Source organism: Amphiprion ocellaris, chromosome 5, assembly GCF_022539595.1.
Source record: "Amphiprion ocellaris isolate individual 3 ecotype Okinawa chromosome 5, ASM2253959v1, whole genome shotgun sequence".
Taxonomy (NCBI): Eukaryota; Metazoa; Chordata; class Actinopteri; family Pomacentridae; genus Amphiprion; species Amphiprion ocellaris.
This window is the reverse complement of record NC_072770.1, coordinates 24,186,383-24,206,526: the sequence shown is the minus strand read 5'-3', so window position 1 is coordinate 24,206,526 and position 20,144 is coordinate 24,186,383. Positions and strand designations below refer to the sequence as shown.

At 38.2% G+C, this 20,144-nt stretch overlaps 2 protein-coding genes across 2 annotated transcripts; one reads left to right on the top strand and one right to left on the bottom strand.

The window, feature by feature from the left end:
- The first annotated feature begins 1,471 nt into the window (after positions 1 to 1,471).
- On the top strand, positions 1,472 to 9,295 carry nelfcd (negative elongation factor complex member C/D). Its single transcript, XM_023287137.3, has 15 exons — positions 1,472 to 1,674; positions 3,253 to 3,365; positions 3,525 to 3,634; positions 3,740 to 3,849; positions 3,944 to 4,051; positions 4,466 to 4,618; positions 4,879 to 5,009; positions 5,343 to 5,508; positions 5,592 to 5,726; positions 5,911 to 6,050; positions 6,476 to 6,590; positions 6,679 to 6,774; positions 6,878 to 7,018; positions 7,156 to 7,285; positions 8,825 to 9,295. Exons 1-15 carry the CDS (start codon positions 1,618 to 1,620, stop codon positions 8,857 to 8,859), a joined length of 1,740 nt encoding a protein of 579 aa, XP_023142905.1. The 5' UTR covers positions 1,472 to 1,617; the 3' UTR covers positions 8,860 to 9,295.
- A 497-nt stretch (positions 9,296 to 9,792) lies between these two features.
- On the bottom strand, positions 9,793 to 15,926 carry ctsz (cathepsin Z). The gene is made up of 6 exons (XM_023287138.3): positions 15,674 to 15,926; positions 13,595 to 13,758; positions 13,209 to 13,388; positions 12,981 to 13,131; positions 11,491 to 11,653; positions 9,793 to 10,590 (listed from the first exon to the last, which is right to left on the bottom strand). The coding sequence occupies exons 1-6, from the start codon at positions 15,799 to 15,801 to the stop codon at positions 10,465 to 10,467; spliced, it is 912 nt and encodes a 303-aa protein (XP_023142906.1). The 5' UTR covers positions 15,802 to 15,926; the 3' UTR covers positions 9,793 to 10,464.
- Between the last annotated feature and the right edge of the window lie 4,218 nt (positions 15,927 to 20,144).

Below are 20,144 nucleotides of genomic sequence, written 5' to 3'. Positions count from 1 at the left end.
GCTATCATGCATTCACTTTGCACATTTACAAGATCTTAGGCTTCAGTAACATATGTATGCAAATACAGAAAAACTCTCACATCCTGAGCAGCATTGCCATCTGCTGATTTACATTTCAAGAGCTTTTTTCCCCCTGTGCTTTGTTCTCTCTGACTTGCCCGGCTGCAACATTTGGATGTGGAGAGACGAGTTCTACAAATGAAAAGATGTCTTTATTAATTTAGAGTAATTAGCACTGTATATGTGTATGCATTTGCACATCCCTACATCTTTTTAAGTGGTTTTACTGCTCCCAGCAAGGTTGTTATTCAGATTGTATTACAGAGTGTTTTACCTCGTTGCCACTGTATTAGATACACTTTGTTAACACTAATGCAGCTTAACACAACAAACCTGCAGTAAATGCTTCCATTTTGAAGCTTACGGTGTTTATTTATTGTTAAAAACAGAGAGGTATTGTTAATACTCAGTGATAAAGACTGAAGTTTGTAATGTGTGACAGGTTTTGTCCATGTTATTTTTATACTCTTTGATTTTTATCGCCCTTCCACTTTACTTCCTTCACGCATTTTTATACGCTATAGCATATTATTAACTTTGTGTCTTCTCTATTGTAGTTTGTATTTTGTGCTCTCTGCAGCAGCTGCACAGGTCAGATCTGCAGTTACTGGCCCCTCCAACTTGTCTATTCTTTATGTTCTCTAGTTTGTTTTGTCTTTGTCTCCGTTTTCCTTTTCTCTCTCCCATTTACTTTCACCCCAACCAGTCCAGGCAGATGTCTGCCCTCCCAGAGCCTGGTTCTGCTGGAAGTCTCCTCCTGTAAAAAGGAAGTTATTCCTCTCCACTGTCACCAATATGCTGGAATATTTGTATTTAATGGGTTTTCCATGTACATTTTTGTTGGGTTTTAACTTTTGTTTTATATTAATAACGTAAATCTCTCTAATTTCTGTTGGGTCTTAACTGTATTATTCATGCAAGTCAGGTGAATTCACATTTTTAAATAATTTTGTCGGGTTTTTATCCTAACATTACAATTATTAAATTGAATTTACTGTAGGATCGTAACCTTAATAAATACATAAATTTGCAATATTAATGTTATTTTATTAGCTATCAGACGCACCTCTCTAGTTTTAGCTAGGTATATTGATATTTGATTTACTGTAAAATTCCATTAAAATCCAGCTGTCCAGTATAGTATATATCCATCTAGCTTCATTGTCTCCCTCTTGTTTTTAATGTAGATATTAAGAAGCTTGGCTTTTAACAATATTCGGTTAAATCATTGTTCTATTAGTTTTTCTTTACGTTACAGGCTGAACAACTTCAAGTTAGTGAACTAAACTGAACAAACCTTAAATAGTTGTTAGTCTTCTTCAGTCGATGGTTCCACCTGACAGTCAGAGTTCAGGGTACGGGGGCTTACGGAAGTGGGCGTGGCCTGTAGCTCGCCATTTTCCTCCTGTTGTTGTTAGCCTGCTCGCTAAACAAGCTAGCCACTTCATGCATCCTCGGCCGCTCAGCATCAGCAGCGGTAAAACAAGTCACGGGAGCACTTAAAACGTGCAGCTGGGGTTGTTGTAAAGAGTTCGGGGTCTCTTCTTTCCCGTCACCATGGACGAGGAATATTACAGCGGCAGCGGAGACTGGGAGGGCACGGAGGGAAGCCTGGTGAGATTAGACTTGTTGCTCTCTGGCTCTCTGACGGTTAGTTAGCCCGGCGGCGTTAGCTTAGCTGCAGCTACAGCAACGGCTGATTTGTTGTGACAGCCGTTCATTAGTGTTCAGATAACAGCGAGTTAATGTGCAAAGAAGGATGAGTTTAGTTGTTTTCAGATGTCATGCAGGGTTTGAAGTCAGGGTAGTTTACCTGCTTCGTTAGCAGCTACAGGCTAACTAACCACACAGCTGGTGGACGGTGCAGTTAAAATTGCACGTTAACTTACTAATCACATCACACTCTCCTGGTTGAAGTTTTGCTTTTTTTCCCCCCTGCCATATAACTTACTGATTCAATCAATTTTGAGCTACATATAGTTATAATAGAGTGTTCAGGTAAATCTTGATGCTGTAGATCAGAAAGAGAGGTGCAACAATTGAACAACTAACATTAAATTGATTGCTTTCACTATTACCTAATAGTAGCTACTAATTAACTATTGTGATAATCAATTAATCGGTTTGAGTGACCTTTTTAAAAACATAAGCATCTGAGTTCTCTCATTTCAGCCTCTTAAATTTGAATATTTTCTGGCTTATTTCCTTCTCTATGTAACGTAATACATAGAGGAGGACATCAGTAATCTGAATATCTTTGGGTTGTGGACAAAAATATAACATTTGAGGGCATTGTTTTGGGTTTTCAAAAGATACTTTTCACTATTTCTCACATTTTAAAGACCAAACAACTAATCTGTTTATTAAAAAAACAACAGCTTTAGATGAAGGAAATGACAATTAAAGTAATTATTAGTTGCCGTGTTAATGAATGACTTCATGATAGGTTAACGAAACACAACCAAGCTGTGTTTAATACACTAACCGACACAGTACAGTTCATTAAGGATAAGTTAAATCTAGGAGCAGTGAACTGAACATGTCAATTAGAAATGGCAAATTGACGTTACAGTGAATGGGGAAAAAAAAGCTCACAGTGTGGTCATTTGATATACTTTTTATCCAGTGATTGAACCGAAACACAGAGCAGTATTGTACTTTTTGGTAGCTTTAAATCTGATGATCACTGGGGCATGAAATAAATTTGTCACATTATACAGCCTGCACAAACTCTTATGACGACATGAAAAGCTTGTTGTGTTCACTCTTAGGCTGAAGAGTTATTTGGAATATTATCTAAAACTCAATATGTAAAGTGCAATATACAACTTGCAGGAGCTACAGTTTTTTTATGTGTGTCATAACATACTAAACCTTACAGAGACACCTCAATCTGCAATGATGTTCTCCAGGAACAGACTGCAGAGTATTACAGACTGAAGCAAAAATTACATCCTAATTTTTATGTTTTTTTTTCTTCATTGGAAACAAACTGAACAAACCACCATTCCCATTGAAATCATGAATCAAGTCACAATGTCTGTCAAAGTAACAACAATAAGATTTATTTTTTTATTTTTTGCATATTCAACCTTAGTTTACTCCTAAAATTTACTGGATGCAAATATAGACAAGAACAGTGTGTTTTTATCACTACAGTAGAATTAACATTTGCATGAATGTATCTTTCAGGAGGATGGTTATGGTGAAGGAGAAAATGATGGGAAAATCCAAGAAGATTGTCTGCAGAAATTCTCCAGTAGGGATTACATCATGGAGCCTGCCATCTTCAACACCCTCAAAACGTGAGCATCTCTCAGCTTATGTTTTCAGATTTCTGCATCTATACCATCAATGCCAAATGAGAACAAGACTCGAAAATACCTGTGTGACCTGGCACCAGCAAACTGCACAGGATGACTGTGTTTTGACGCTTGAGTCATCAAGGTAATTGCATGTTGCAGGTATTTCCAAGCAGGTGGCTCTCCAGAACATGTCATCCAGCTTCTCTCTGAAAACTACTCTGCTGTGGCTCAGACTGTCAATCTGCTGGCTGAGTGGCTCATCCAGATGGGTAGGAAGCAGACTAGTCATCTCATCATTATTGTCTCAGAAAGCTTGCATCGTGTGATTAGCAGAGACTTTTCATTTGTCTGCAATTTCATTATTTTGTCTGCAGGTGTAGAGCCAGCTCAGGTCCAAGAGCGCGTAGAAAATCACCTCAAAAGTCTCCTGATTAAGCACTTTGACCCCCAGAAAGCTGATTCCATCTTCACTGTTGAGGGAGAGGTGAGATTTCTACACACTCATTTTATGATTAAAAAATAACTGTGAGCATGTTTAATGTAAGTGCACTAATCCATCCTGTGTCCTGTGTCTTTAGACTCCTGCTTGGCTCGAGCAGATGATAGCACACACAACATGGAGAGATCTTTTCTATAAGCTGGCAGAGGCTCACCCCGACTGCCTGATGCTCAACTTCACTGTAAAGGTATAACTGTAGTGCAGCGCCTTGTCCAGAAGTTTAAAATGTGAATATATAGTGCAGATTTATTGAAGGTTGAACTATTTTTTCTTTGCTTATTTGTCCTAGTTAATTCAATTTACTTACATCATGAGATAAATTTAAGCTATGTTCGCACTTCAACAGTCACTTAAATGACCAGCGAGCTGATTTTCTTTAAAATTTCTTCTAATTTTGCTAATATTCTATAAGTAATTTATATTTTATCTGACAGTGCATGCAAATAACTGAATTAGGGTTTCTCAGAATCACTGGAAATTTAATTATTTTGTTTTTCTTTTTGATAAAAAGTACAATAGAATATTTTACAGCAGAATGCTTTGGCAGATTTATTGGATTGCTGATGCCTCTCTTCAGTTTTGTGTTTTTGTGTGTGTTAAGCTCATCTCAGATGCGGGTTACCAGGGCGAAATCACCAGTGTGTCTACAGCATGTCAGCAGCTGGAGGTTTTCTCTCGGGTGTTGAGGACGTCTTTGGCCACACTGCTGGACGGAGGAGAAGAAAACCTGGAGAAGAACCTGCCAGAGTTTGCTGTGAGGCTTACTTGATGTCTCTGTTCTATTAAGTGCTATTAAGTATAAGTACTGCTGGAGATAACTTTATGGTTGCTGTTAATTTACAGTGAGGATTTAAAAGCACTTTCTAAATCTGGTTCCGTCTAAAAATTAAATCCTTTGTACTCTAAGCTAATACATTTCATTGTTAAATCAGGAAATTGCAGAAATAACTGAACACATTTTTGTAGTTTTTGCAATATGATCTATGCTGAATCGTTTCCTCCTCGTTCATGCAGAAGATGGTGTGTCACGGCGAGCACACCTACCTCTTTGCTCAGGCCATGATGTCCATCCTTGCACAGGAGGATCAGGGAGGATCAGCTGTTCGTAGAATCGGTCAGGAGGTGCAAAAGTCTGCGCATGAGAGGTACTGTTGTCTATCATTCAGTGGGAATCTATTAGTCTGACATAACAGTCCTCTTTAGTTTCATGGGGTTAAACTGATGAGGTAGATTAAATGAACTGCGTAACGTTAGAGTTATGTCAGAGATGTTGGGGAATAAAAATTTAAATGTCCATTCCAAGTGGTATAAAAATTATCTTCTGCCTGGATTGTTAAAACCAAAAAGGGCCATTTTTTGAGATGCAAGTTCAAGACATACAGATACGTGTGAATAAACGGAAGTACACTGGTTGGGTTCTATGTAGATAACAAACATCACTGTTGATGTTAACTCTTTGGTTGTGTTTTTTGTCGCAGAGGTCATGATGCCAGTCAGATAACTCTGGCGCTCGGTACGGCAGCAGCTTATCCTCGAGCCTGCCAGGCGCTGGGAGCCATGTTGTCCAAAGGGGCCCTGAATCCTGCTGATATTACAGTTCTGTTCAAAATGTTCAGCAGCATGGACCCTCCTCCTGTGGAGCTGGTGAGATTAAAACTGCCTTCATCCTGTTGTTTAAGGCTTGTTAAGGTGCTGTTAATTGAAATATTAAACTTTCTCGTCTTTAGATCAGAGTGCCTGCCTTCCTAGACCTGTTCATGCAGTCACTTTTTAAGCCTGGATCAAAGATCAACCAAGACCATAAACACAAATACATCCACATCTTGGCCTATGCTGCCAGTGTGGTTGAGACATGGAAAAAGGTACAGAAAACAATGATGGTGAAATATTGAAATCTGCTCATATAATGATATAAATGTGTTGTTGTAATCTAATTTAAAACACATGCTGGCTGAATTGTGTGCACCTGTTGCATGGTAGTTAAACTAAATTTGAGGTGTGGTAAACTACTTTTTTTATTTTATTTTTTTTTTAATTCAACCCCAGAACAAGCGAGTCAACATCAATAAAGACGAGCTGAAGTCCACCTCCAAGGCCATAGAGACTGTGCACAACCTGTGCTGCAATGAGAACAAAGGAGCTACAGAGCTGGTGGCTGAACTCGGCACTTTGTATCAGTGCATCAGGTGAGTGGACGGCCAGGTTCCTCTAAATGTACATTTCAGGTTGTTTATTAGACTTATATTGTTATTAAACTAAATACGTTTGGGTCTTGGATTTTTTGCTAAATCAAAAAGACATTTGAATATGTCAGTACCTGAAACTGATGTGCATTATTATTATTATTTTTATTTTTAAGCTGGTAATGTAAGATGTTTAACAGGTCACCTGAGATTAAAATAGCAGTTTGTTGACAGAACAAAGTAAGACTTTATATGTAGCTCTAACAGCAAATACATAACCATTATGAATTTGAAGCGATAACTGTAATGACCGGTACTTTTTTGATTCTTCCTGCTGTGGAAGCATTATAATCAGTACTCAATAAAGGTTAAAGCCTGATGTCACAGACCTCCTCCCTGAGCCTGTTGATGTATGATTGTGTTTTCAGGTTTCCAGTAGTTGCTATGGGAGTTTTGAAGTGGGTGGACTGGACAGTGTCTGAGCCGCGGTACTTCCAGCTCCAGACAGATCACACTCCAGTCCACTTAGCTTTACTGGATGAGGTACGACATTTCTACAAAATTAAAGTTCCGCTTTTAACCCTTGTTAAGGCAGCAGTAAAGTTTAAACATGACTTTTTCCTCTGCACAGATCTGCACGTGCCATCAGCTGCTGCACCCGCAGGTCCTCCAGCTGCTCATCAAGCTCTTTGAGACGGAGCACTCTCAGCTGGACGTCATGGAGCAGGTCGGCTTTTGTGTTACTTTAAACCTTCTCATTTCAGCTTTGAACAGAAGCCTGTGAGGTGCAACTCAAAGCTGACAGCGAGCTGGTTTTATTTCTCCTGTAGTTGGAGCTGAAGAAGACTCTGCTGGACAGAATGGTTCATCTGCTGAGTCGCGGCTACGTCCTGCCTGTCGTCGGTTACATTCGCAAGTGTCTAGAAAAACTCAACACAGACATCTCCCTCATCAGATATTTTGTCACTGAGGTTAAAAACTGCTTTTTTCATCTTGATTAGAGGTGACAAGATAAAGTGTGTGAAATACAGTGATCTGTGGCTTACATGCCTGACTTGGAATACTTACCTTTTCAAACAAAGCTCAGCACGAACCGTTTCTCTTAAAGGTGCTGGACGTGATTGCGCCTCCGTACACGTCAGACTTTGTTCAGCTCTTCTTGCCCATCCTGGAGAACGACAGCATTGCAGGAACAATCCGCACAGAGGGAGAGCATGATCCTGTTGCTGAGTTCATTGGTAAGTGACAAACTAACACTTGAAGCACAGATGTACAGTGGTCCCTCGCCACATCACGGTTCACTGTTCGTGGTCTGAATTTTTAAATTGCATTTGGTATCGCAGATTTTTTACCATATTGCGGGATTTTGCGGTATATAGGTATTTTTATATAGTCATTATTGTGGTGAGCTGCGTTGAAAAATAACACTGGAGAAAGGATATCTGTCCTTTCGGCATTCTGCAACTGACAGGTGCTTTTATTTTAACAGACACAGAGAGCAGCATTAGTGGAAACGTGGCAGGGAGTCATCAAACACACACTTCACACCCACGGTCCTGACAACATAACACTTAACCAAACTAACTAGGCTGTCTAAACCACAAAAACACAATAAAACACAAACACTAATAACACTGTAACACAAACATAAACCACAATAATGACATTTAAACATCCAACACCCCGAACCTCCATGGTGTGTTGCAGCACAACAGTTCAGTCACAGCTCTGCGACTGCTACATTATTTTAATTATTTTTGCAGTAAAATAAGCATTTTCTAGCCTAAAAAACTAAACCAATATTAAAAATAGATATAAAATAATAATTAAAACATATTAAAAGAATATTTAATGAAATTAAAATGGGTAGTGTACAGCGCTGGGTGCTGATTGGCTCAACAACCGTAGCATCATTCAGCATCTCGCCTTGCCCATTTCACATAGACGTGTGATCGCTGCACATAGTGTTGCTCTGCAGTGTGTGGAGAGGGTTTATAAAGCCCTAAAATATATATAAATAATAAAATAAATATGGTCGCTACTTTGCGGATTTTCGTCTATCGCGGAGGGGTCTGGAACGTAACCCGCCCAGTAGACGGGGGATCACTGTACTCTATAGACAGAGCAAAATTTACAATGTACTGATTATTTCCACGCACAGTCTTTGAACCCTCTGAACCTCAAAGCACTTTCTGGGCATTTTTCTGCACAATTACAGTTAGAAAATCAATGTGTGAAATTCATGTGAAGACCTGTATATTTATGCCATAAATCTTAACAAAAAAAGAAAAACCAAAAGTGAACTTTTTTTGATTACCTATTCTAAAATCAATATGTACAACATGTTTTCCCAGTGAACACAGGTGGTATCAGTACTTGGGGAAAAAAATAAAGAATAAGAAAACTCTACATACTACAGATGTTTTTGGTTTTACAGAACCTGGTCAGAGCAAACAACCTATTTTGGGTGGATTTTTATGAGACATTTAAAATGAAGTGATTTTGGCTACATTTGACTGACGTTTTTGAACCAAACAGAATCTCAAAGATGAGTAGTTCAAGGACTGTCAGAAAGTTAAAAATCTGATAATTCTGTTTTTAGTTTGAGGTTCTGAATAGTGCTGTATCTTTGCAGATTTTGTAAAGATATATATTTTTTCAAGGCGAATGTTGAGGTTAGTTCTCTAGAACATCAAACAACATAGTGGAGGTTAAATCTAAAAACTTCCTATCCTCATCTTCTTTAGGCACTAATGTGTTGGTGATTTACTTTTCAGCTCATTGCAAGTCAAACTTCATTATGATTAATTGACGTGGAAACGCTGCTGAAAACGGTCTCGTGGGAGACTGTAGAAGAAAGACCTAAAGGAGACGGAAGAGCAGTTATCTCGGTGATAAACACAGGATCTGCTTGATACTGAAGCATACACTTTGGAGACGGACATTTCAGTTTTGACCAAGTGAGTGGAGAATGGATTCTGTTGCAGCAACAAAAAGGTAAATGTCACCGAGCCGATTGGACGACATGACATGAGATGGACTGGTCGATGGGAAAGCCTCTGAAGATGCAGCTAAAGGTTTCTTTTTCACCTGTATATTTGATTCTCTATATTTTATGTTGGTTCAAGCTGTTTTAAAACAAAAAGCTAAAGATGTTTTTGTGCATTTTTGACTTTAATTCAAACACACTTATGAAAAGATTTTTTTTAATGGTAATTTTTCTGATTGTAATTAAAAATTTACCGACATCCTGCAGTGTGTAAACCTAGTAACCGGTCAACGACACAGCAGTCAAAATAATTTCCCATTATGGAACTGGCTTCACACAATATAACCCCGTCCATTGTTACTTCCTCTTTCAACTTCATAGTTTAAAATAGCCACCTTATCTGATGTCAGTGTGTATTCAAGAAGTGTAAACCCACAGAATGTACAGTTTTATACACGACACAGCCAACAGCACAAAACTAGATACTTGAAAATTAATAGTATGTGCAGCTCCACAAACCTTTGACAGTTATAAGAAATTGTGGTTATTACAATTTGTTTTGCATATAGGCAGTAGAGGAACAGTGGAAAACATAAGTAGGCTGCAAAGTAGCCTAGCAAGCTTCAAACATCGTTGAACTTTTGCTTTACAATCATGTGACCAATGAAATTCCTTTGTGAAGGAACAAACTACCCTTTTATTCTAACCACGTTTCAGCCCAGAGGATGGAGACTCAAAGAACAGATGTGTGAAGCATCACTTTAAAGTGTTTATTATTTTATTGCCGCATATTTCATTCATTGCAACATTTCTGGTGTAAATTCCTCAGCGTGAAAACAAGCTGCAAATTAATAATCTGTACTTGATGTCAAGTGTATATAAGGCACAATTAAAGTAGATCCTGTTTCAGTTTTTAATGTAGAAATCCTCTACTGCTTTGTAGTGCAATAGTCAGTAGTTTGATACCACGCACTGAAAATATCCAGTGTCAGAGCAGCGCAGGACAAACTAATCACTGTGTCTTTGGCTGAGTCATTTACAAATTAAAAAAAAATTAAAAAATAGTCTGTATTCTGTTGGTGTTGCAAACTGAAGTGGATCTTTTCGGTGCCTATAATGGCTATTCAGCATGCAGTGCTTGAATTTTCCTTAAGCACATAAATGCACTGATACAAACATTTGAAAGTATCTGACTGTTCAACAGCCTGAAGACCTAATTATGCTAAAAATCTGATAATCTGCATCAACGTAAACTGGTCTGATATCCAGCTGGAAGACCTCGGCACTGATGACAAATTAAAAAATAACTCTGTAAAAAATAAAAACCTGAACTTATTCCCTTTTCAGCATTGTATATATATAAAAAGCTTCCCTCTAGCTTAGATAGGAAGACATCAGAGTGCCGTGACGACCTGACACCCAGGTCCTCTAGAGGTAGGCTTTAGGGACAACTGGGTCTCCGTACATGCAGTCCTCCTCCACCGCCAGGTTGTACTTGCTGCCGCTGCCTCCCTTGTAGGCGCTGGTCACGATCCTGAGCCAGCCCTTCTCACCCTGAGGAGAGGGGAGAAATTAATTAGCAGCTATTCTAGCCAGTTTTCAAACCGTGATGCCAAACTTTGTCCAGTTGCAGCTTCAAATAAGGAAGTTCTTTGTGGAATGTAATAACAGTGTGTTTAATATTCTTGAGTCTTTCAATATTAGTTGAACAAAAAAAAAGGTTTTTAAAAGATGTCCCCATGGCCAGAAAGAAAATAGTGGGAAATTCATTGATTGAGAATATAATCTGCAGATTAATGAATATCTACAGCTGAAGTCCTGGATTGGACGTATTTAGGAATCACATCATTTACATTGCTGTGAATGTTTTGGGTTAAGGTTTTGCACAAAGGCTACTGCTTAGATCAAACACCAGTTAAAGTTATGATCTTAGAGGATTAAAACATATTGAACTGATTGAAGGAAATGAAATGATGTTGACATTTTTAGAGTTCTTCTCTTTGTCAATTTATGTAAATTGCAGTGGGATAGGTTAGTTTACAGGACAGATTTCTCTCTGCTGTGTCTGTGATCTTCTCACTGGTTTTAAGTGGACAAAGTAGAATGAGATCTAGCTATATTATAATCCTATCTAGCAGGAAGTTGCTTACTCATGATGGAGTGTTTTTCCTCTAACTTTATCTCTGAGCATTTATTACTTAGTCCTGACATTACCGAAAAATACTAGAGCTGATCTCTGAGAAAACAAAAATGTAATCTCTTGCCTTTATAAACTGGAAAGGTTCACTTAAACTGACATTTCTTTCTGTGAAACATTTTTATGAATTAAAATTAAAGTAACTCGTACAATAACTAGCAAGCAGACAATTCTGCCAGCCATCTTTCGGAAAACAGGATATTTATTTTTATTACCATCAATGTGTGAGATTTTTTTTTTGTTTGATGAAGACTCACCCATGGCTCTCCCCAGGAGTTGCGTACGATCCAGTATTCAACGCCGTTCTCTACTCCCCAACCTGCCACGGACACAATGTGGTTGATGTAAGCTTCGTCCTGGTATTCAGAGTACAGACCTCCAGTGTACGCATCCAGCTTGTCTGTGGCCATAATCCCACAGCTGCAAGAAACAAACACCACAGGTTAGTTCCTCTCTCTGGTAAATGTGCAGGCCGAATGTTGAAAGTGACGTTAAGAATTCTAAGCTGCAGATTCTCTAATTCAGAGGTTTTGTACACTGGTAGAATTCACTGAACATTTTCTTCCCACTTTACTACTCAGGTTTTTTTGTGCTGCAGTCTTGCATTCATAGGTTTCTTTAAAAGAAGTAGGAGACATAGAAGTTAGAACATTCATTTAGAATATCCAAACTACTTTTCCTCTGCCAAAATGACATTTATTTGTCTGTCAGCAGAACTACTCAAAAACACCCAGGCCAAATTTCATGAAACTTTGGGGAAGAGAATCCTTCAAATTTGGTGCAGATGCAGATCATTTTATTTAAAAGTGAAGGACAGGACACCAACAAAACCTGCAATGAGCTCATACAGCAAGTGGCCACAGGTGCTAGCAATACTGTAAAAAAAAAATGAGGGTTCTACATTATCTAGATATTTTACACCAGACACTTTTATTTGTCTCCATCTTTGTCTCCTATCTGCTCTGTGTAAACACTGCCTGCAGTTCAGCTGAATAGTGTCAGAATATCTGTCACGTGACTATTGGTCGCAGCTGAATTAATCATGGCTTCTGTGTTGTTTTAAGGAGTGCACATTTTTTATTTTTTTACAGGACCCTGTGAACACAGATGGTTTATTTTTGGCAAGTTTTTACATAAAGCAAGTAAAATAAGATGACTTACATGAAATATCACAATTTTGAGCTTAGATTTGGTTCAATTTATCAACAGCACTGCACTGCAGATGAGTAGTTCAAGGACTGTTGAAACATCTGATGATTCTTCCTGTTTTACAGCTTCTAGCTCTTACAAATTGTATAATTTTGGTAGTTTTATAAAAGAAAACAAGCCTTTCCAACCTGCTAGTGGGTTATAGGGTTCAGAGGATTCATAGAAAAGGCCAAAATACAGCCATTTATTTTCATGTCATAGTACACTTAATTTCTACTTAGGCCTAAAAACAGAACAGTTCAAGTGTGTTTTGTGTTTCACTGCAATCTATTCAACTCCAAAAGATTTGCACGTCAAAGTTGATCTTTCACTTATAGACACATTGCTGTGCTTCTGTTAGCAGGTGTGGAGAAAATCTGTTCAGTGAAAATATAATGTGATCACACCTTTAGGGAGAGACAAAAAAATTATTTTCATTCCTTTTCTATTTGTCCCTGTGTGTGTGAGATTGTGTTTTTTTTTCCTGCTGGGTTGATGCGGTTTCTTACAGACTGTGGGTAAGTGAATGTTTGCAACAGCGCAAAAAATAGTCACAAACCTGATCGGTCCTCGTTCGTAAATCTCTGCCATCATCTTCTCTCTCCCGGTGACGGCTCCAAAATCTCCAACTTTCCACAGAGTGTAGTTCTTCACAATATTACACACTCCAAAAGTGGTACAGGTGCCGCATTCGTTGAAGGGCTTGCACTCTTTAGAGAGACACAGAACATGCACAGCTCAGACTCAGACTGTCATTAATTATTACTGTGCAGTGAAAGACACTTACTCTGGTCTTTAGCCTGATAGTTGTTGCAGGTCTCATCTGGGATCCCATGTTTGTTAGCGTACTCCCAAACCCCGCTGTGATCTCCTCCATGGCAACTGCCGGCATCACCGCAGTCGATCACATGCTGGACGGAGAGATAGGCAGATGGCCATGCTGCTTTCCGCTTAATGTTGATGCGATCTGAAGAGAAAAAAACGCAGAAGCTTTATTGCAAATGAGAAATAAAAAGCTCAATGACCAGTTTCTGTTGAGCAAAGTCCTTCTGTGTAAAGAGGAAGTGGGAATAGGATACTTGTAAAAAAATAAAAATAAAATGTGTGGCTGAAAAGTCATGTGATTGTCTGCTGATCTACACAGCCACCAAACAGAACTAATCTGAGTCATACCTGCCATGGCACTGGTGCTTCCGTGTGCCCAGCAGGAGCCACAGTACTGGGGAATGTGCTGGTTGCGGGTCGTGCTGACATAGTTGACACCATCGATGTTCCTCCAGTCCCACGCCTTGGGCAGATCAGTAACGTTTAAATACTCATGAGGACGAGGTGCGGTCCTGTGAACAGACAGATCATGAGCAACCCAGTGAACATACTGAAACAATTAGAAAAATAGGCAGCCAGTGGATCAATATATTGCTTAAAGTAACCATTTGTTACTTTGTTTTGTTTCATTGCTAATTAAATATCCTTGGGTTTTGGGCTGTTAATTGGACAAAACAAGCACCGTGAGGACAGCCTTGTGCTCTCACACTCTCCCTCACCATTTTTGAGCAGTCAAGTATTATTTCTCCAGTGTTACAAATTAATCTGAACTGTTATCAGCTGCTACAGATAAACTCTAATCTGATGGGTTGTCTGTGTTTCCTTAAAGCAAACTATATTTGTGTTCTCGACAAAAGTCTATTAAGATTGTGCAAAGATTATTTTCTCACTCTTCTGTTTCATTTCCTTTCTTTAAAAATGTCTATAAAGTCCAGCTGAGGAAGAACAGTAAAACAGTCATTTGGGTCATGATTTCTCTAGTCTCACACATCTAGAACATTCTGCTAACTGCACCCTATCGTTATTCTGCTATAGGGGAAAAAACATTCTGGCTTGTTTTTATTTCTTTAAACTAATCACAACAGAATGGGGTGACTGACTGATAGGGAGTCTCATGTGATTTGGAGGTGAGAACAAGTACTTGCCCCTCCCTATCAGCTAGTTAGAACCTGTTGGATGACAGGTGATGCATCTTCAAGAATTAAAAAGACGTCCAGCTGTCCTCTACTGGACTCTGTTGTTCAAACTTGGGCTGAGTTGAAGCCACAGTACAACTGAAGACATCGTGTCTTCTGTCAGACTTTACATGCTACATGTTGCAGGGTTTTAACAGCCAGATAAATCAACTGAGCCAATATTAGTTTATCGCAGATGTATTAGTATCTGTTAGTGTTAATGTCAGCCAACAGGTAACAAGAACTGCAGCACGGAAACGTTAACACTACATCTGAGTAGTTTAGAGACAGTGATACAGTTGCATAGCTGTCAAATTAAAACTCTCAGTATTATTTTTCAGTGCACATATCTTGTTCTTTCTGTTTTAAATTCAAGGGACCTTTATTAAGTGTTTGCTCATGTTAACACAGTACTATTAGGCAGTAGTTACACATCAGAAAATCTCAAATATCCTTATCTGTATCTACCTCATCAACTGATTGTGATATTTTTCAGGCTAAATATCTGTTCATTTTACCGTTTTTTATTCAGCTAAAGAGGATTAGATTTAGCATTTTGACAAGCATACTGACAGTTCAACTTCACATAAAATGTGAGATAATTCATAATATACTGTGTTTGTGTTTTTAGTTCTCTGACATGATTGGTGGCTACTGTAGCTGTGAGTAAAGTTTCCATCCAGATGTTCACATTTCTGATTTACTGGTACCTGCTTCCTGGCAGGGCTGAAGTCATATCATCAAACCTGTTTTTGTCTTCTTTTTTTTTTTAAATCTTTCAGGGTTGACAGCTCAGCTGCAGGGTATTTACAGTACTGGTAACTTCCTCAACCTGCGGTTCTGCAAAACTCGTGATTTGTGGTGTTGACAAAGACATCTGGAGGTCAACTGTCTGATGAATGCTTATTGTTTTTCACGCAAACAAGCAAAATGAAACCAAAATTTCGCGACTGGATCAATTTGAACATACTGGCTGCTCTTTTTTCCTCCTTACATGCATATTTTTCGCAATTTATGTTATATATTTAGGAGTATTCATCACATCTGAGTGTAAAACTAACATGTTGGTTACCTTTAACTCAACCTGGAGGTGTTTCTGATAAGCTAAGTCAACGTATCCAACGGTTGTTTGTAGCTAGCGTCAGCTAGCTAGCTAGTTATAGCGACAAAACATTATTTACTGTAGATTTATTTTCAACTAAACAACTTTAAGGTAAGTTTTACTGAAAAGCACACATTTTTTTCAACTTACTTGAGTCCAAAGTCGTCTTTCCTCGGTGTGCGGACATAACAAGGCTGTTTCTGGTTGAAAAACACCCCGGCCGACACACCGGACAGCACAAGCGAAAACAGGGCAACAAGCGCGGCCGTTGGAGCCATCTCTGATCCGGAGCAGAGGTTTAGTTAATGGGAAGAGGAGCGCAGAGAGTCGGCGGTGCTGTCTGGAGCAGAGACCGCCTCAATAGTGCTGTGTCTGCGGGTAAACTGAGCACTTATGAGCCGGTACACAGAGCAGTCACATGACCGAGAAAACACCCACATGCTTCACAAGAAATCGCAAGTCATGGTCACACAAAACAACAGACACGCAGATTGGATTAAAACACTCGACGAGCCCATGAAATTATAGATTTTAACCAGTACAAGTCAGAAATTATTAATTAGAAGCTGGGGACCTTCTAAATATTGTTATAGGGCTGATCTAATTTGTAAAATGAAAATAAAAAGGTAGCAAAAGTCAAAGTCATCACTGAATTTCAGGAATTCTTCTATATTGTAGTATAAAGACAAATTGAAACCTTTGTTAGTATAAGATTTAAAATTTTGCATACATTGGTTTCTTATTTTACAGTTACTGTCGCTAATTATCTCATTATATCTGGCTATTACAGTGACCACTATTATAAAAAGCCCAGGAGAAGACGGTCCGTGTACGGATCTGGCAATTGGATTTTCCGTTCTGAAACGGGCATTGAAAAACAAAAAACGAGTGGTTATTTGATTTTCGTTTTAAAATACAAAAATTAAAATTGAAATACAAGGCGTTTTTCCTTTTCATGATCAAAAAGGGATATACGATTTTTTTAAAAAATGCTTTGATTTTCGTTTTATATTTAGAATAACAAGAAAGTAAAATCAGTAAGAGACAGAAACGAAAAAAGGTCCGTTTTTTCATTTTCTGAGACCGGAAGTGGTCATCAGCAAGTGTGGAGCCAAACAGAGTACGGTGCATAGACTGTACATACATTTTTTTGGTGAGTTTTCATGGTCAAAATGAGAGATCAGGTGGCCGATCTTAAAATAAATCAATATTGAATTTTTTATAGAGCGTTACAGTTTTGCGAAGCCAGGGGGCGGGAGTACTTGATTGACAGTCTGAGACTGTTCTCCTCGTTTGGATTAATTCTGATATAATAACTGTTGATTTATTTATCGGTGCAGCAGCACAACATTTACCACATACAGTTTTCCTGCCCGTTGGCTTGTTTTAACCAGTTTTCTACCTTCGGCTGATTCTACCAGCAGACACTGAAAGGACTCTGATATTTCGGTAAGTAAATGTTTATTTTCGTATCGGTTCCGCTTTTAATGCACTTTATATGCAGCTTTAGTATCAGATGTAATGTGTGCCATGCACTCCAGATGTTGGTGGAGTTTGTTTCAGTGTGTGTTGACCAGAGAAGAAAGTTAGCATAGTAAATATTAGCTTTAATATTAGCGATGCTAACCGAGCTAGCTGCTCAGTCTTAGCCTGATTAAAGCTAACGTAGCATCAAGCTAATGTGTTGAGTTTCATGTAAACAGCTGAAGTGTGTTGTGTTCCTGTAATGTGGTTCATTAAGTTCATAAAACTGTGGCTGGTTGACATTAATGTAACGTTCAGGAAACTTAAATGTGATTAAAACAGTAACGTTAATGTTCTAGTTGTCAGTAATCAGCTTCAATTTGACACTAAAACAGACTGATAGTTTTAAATGACATCACTTTCATTAATTTGTTGAAAATTGTCTCATTTGTTGTTGTGATGTTGCTGCTGATTCATTAAAAGCAGATGATCCGTGTTGAAGATACGTTTAGTTCTAGTATCAGAAGTACAAGAAGGAAAATTGAAGTTTAGTTCTGCTACATCAAAGATTTCAGGATTAAAATAACTAAATGAGTCTTTATGCCTCAAACTTTGTTTTTACAATAAAGAAATAATGAAATAATCACAGATAATAAAAATATAAATAGCAGAGAAAACCTGAGAGAATAATTTCCTGAAAAGTCTGTGAAGGAAAAGCAGCTTTTTATCCTGAAAGATCAGTATCAGCTCCAACATCTGCATCTGACAGCATCAAGTCAACCAGAAAGAAAAGAAAAAAGAAAATGACTTCTTTCTGATCACATCTGTTCCGCTGCTCACAGTCTGCTGCTGCTCACATTCTTCACATTTATAGTCCACTTTTAAAAGTTCAGCAGACAGGTGCTCTGCTTTGGAATGTGACGATGTCGTCGGTGATGTGGAGAGTGAAGTTTCCGTTTCACCCACAGCGTGTTTTAGGGCACCGGGGTCAGACTTGATGTTTGAAATACTGACCGACAGCTCAGATTTACCTGTCTGTAGTTCCGTTTTGATGGGTGTTAAACTTTCACTCAAAGCCGCCAGGAGCTGGGTCTTTAAAATAACCGCCGTCTCGTTACAGAATGAAAGTAGCAATTCCTCCTTAAGGTCGGAGATTGCAGCATCTGAGGGCCTCTTCAAAAGAAGACGTAGTTGATGAAGGCGTTCTGGAGCAGGACCAGAAAGACCACGACCGAGCAGCCTTGAGATCTTAGGCAGCATCTCCCTCGGGTGAGTGTCAACAGTGTTCATGGTCAGGTCTGTGGTAATCCCGTCAAGAAACAAAACAGAAAAAAATCTAGATTATAAATCAACATGTAACCAAAGCACTCTGTGTATAACACCATAGTATAGGATGTAGTTCAGAAAATGTCAAAGTATAATATACTTTTCAAGAATAACATAGTATGGCCTGAAGTTCATAGTATAGCATGTCGGCAAAAAAACCCCCAACTGATTATTATGTGGTTCAAAAAGTGCAAAATGATAGGATGTTGCCTAAAATTGTCATGTGTGATTCAAAAAATGTCATAGTGCAGTATATTGTCAAAATAATGTTTTTCAAGAAAACATCAGAGTACGTCGTCTAAAAAATGCCATAGAATAATATTTCATTGCACAAGTAAAAGTATAATAATTTTTAAAACTGTTCAAATTCTTACAATATGTTGCTAAAAAACAAAAAAACTAAAACAAAAAAAATCATAGTAATATGTCAATTTAAAAAGCCTATAGTATAGAGTGTCACCCAACAAACGTCATAGTATAGCATGTCGCTCTAAAAACGTCATAGTATAACATGTCACTCTAAAAACGTCATAGTACAGCATGTCGCTCTAAAAACGTCATAGTATAGCATGTCGCTCTAAAAACGTCATAGTACAGCATGTCACCCAAAAAAAGTCACAGTAAAGCATGTCACTCAAAAAATGTCATTGTATAGCATGTCGCTCTAAAAATGTCATTGTATAGCCTTTGGTCCAAAAAACGTCACATCATAACATATCGTCCAAAAAACATCATAGTATAGCATGTCGTCCGAAAAACATCATAGTATAGCATTTCGTCCAAAAAACATCATAGTATAGCATGTCTCTTTAAAATTGTCACAGTAAAGCATGTCGTCCAAAAAACGTCATAGTATAGCATGTCACTCTAAAAACATCATAGTATAGCATGTGGCTCAAAAAACGTCATAGTGTAGCATGTCGCTCTAAAAACGTCATAGTATAGCATGTCGCTCTAAAAACGTCGTAGTATAGCTTGTTGCTCTAAAAACATCAGCGTATAACATGTCGCTCTAAAAACATCATAGTATAGTATGTCACCCGAAAAACGTCATAGTATAGGATGTCACTCTAAAATTGTCATAGTATAGCATGTCACTCTAAAAACGTCATAATATAGCCTTTGGTCTAAAAACGTCATAGTATAGCATGTCACTCTAAAATTGTCATAGTATAGCATGTCACTCTAAAAACATCATAGTATAGCCTTTGGTCTAAAAACGTCATAGTATAGCATGTCGCTTTAAAAACTTCATAGTATAGCATGTGGCTCTAAAAATGTCAGAGTATAACATGTCGCTCTAAAAACGTCATAATATAGCATGCCGCCCAAAAAAAGTCATGGTATAGCATGTGGCTCAATAAACGTCACAGGATAGCATGTCGCCCAAAAAAAGTCATAGTATAGCTTTTGGTCCAACAAACGTCATAGTATCGCCATAGTGTCGCTCAAAAAAACGTCATCGTATAGCATGTTGCTCAAAAAATGTCATTGTATAGCATGTCACTCTAAAAATGTCATTGTATAGCCTTTGGTCCAAAAAAACGTCACATCATAACATATCGTCCAAAAAACATCATAGTATAGCATGTCTCTTTAAAATTGTCACAGTATAGCATGTCGTCCAAAAAACGTCAGAGTATAGCCTTTGGTCTAAAAACGTCAGAGTATAGCCTTTGGTCTAAAAACGTCAGAGTATAGCCTTTGGTCTAAAAACGTCATAGTATAGCCTTTGGTCTAAAAACGTCATAGTATAGCATGTCGCTCTGAAAACGTCATAGTATAGCATGTCGCTCTAAAAACGTCATTAGTATACCATGTCGCTCAAAAA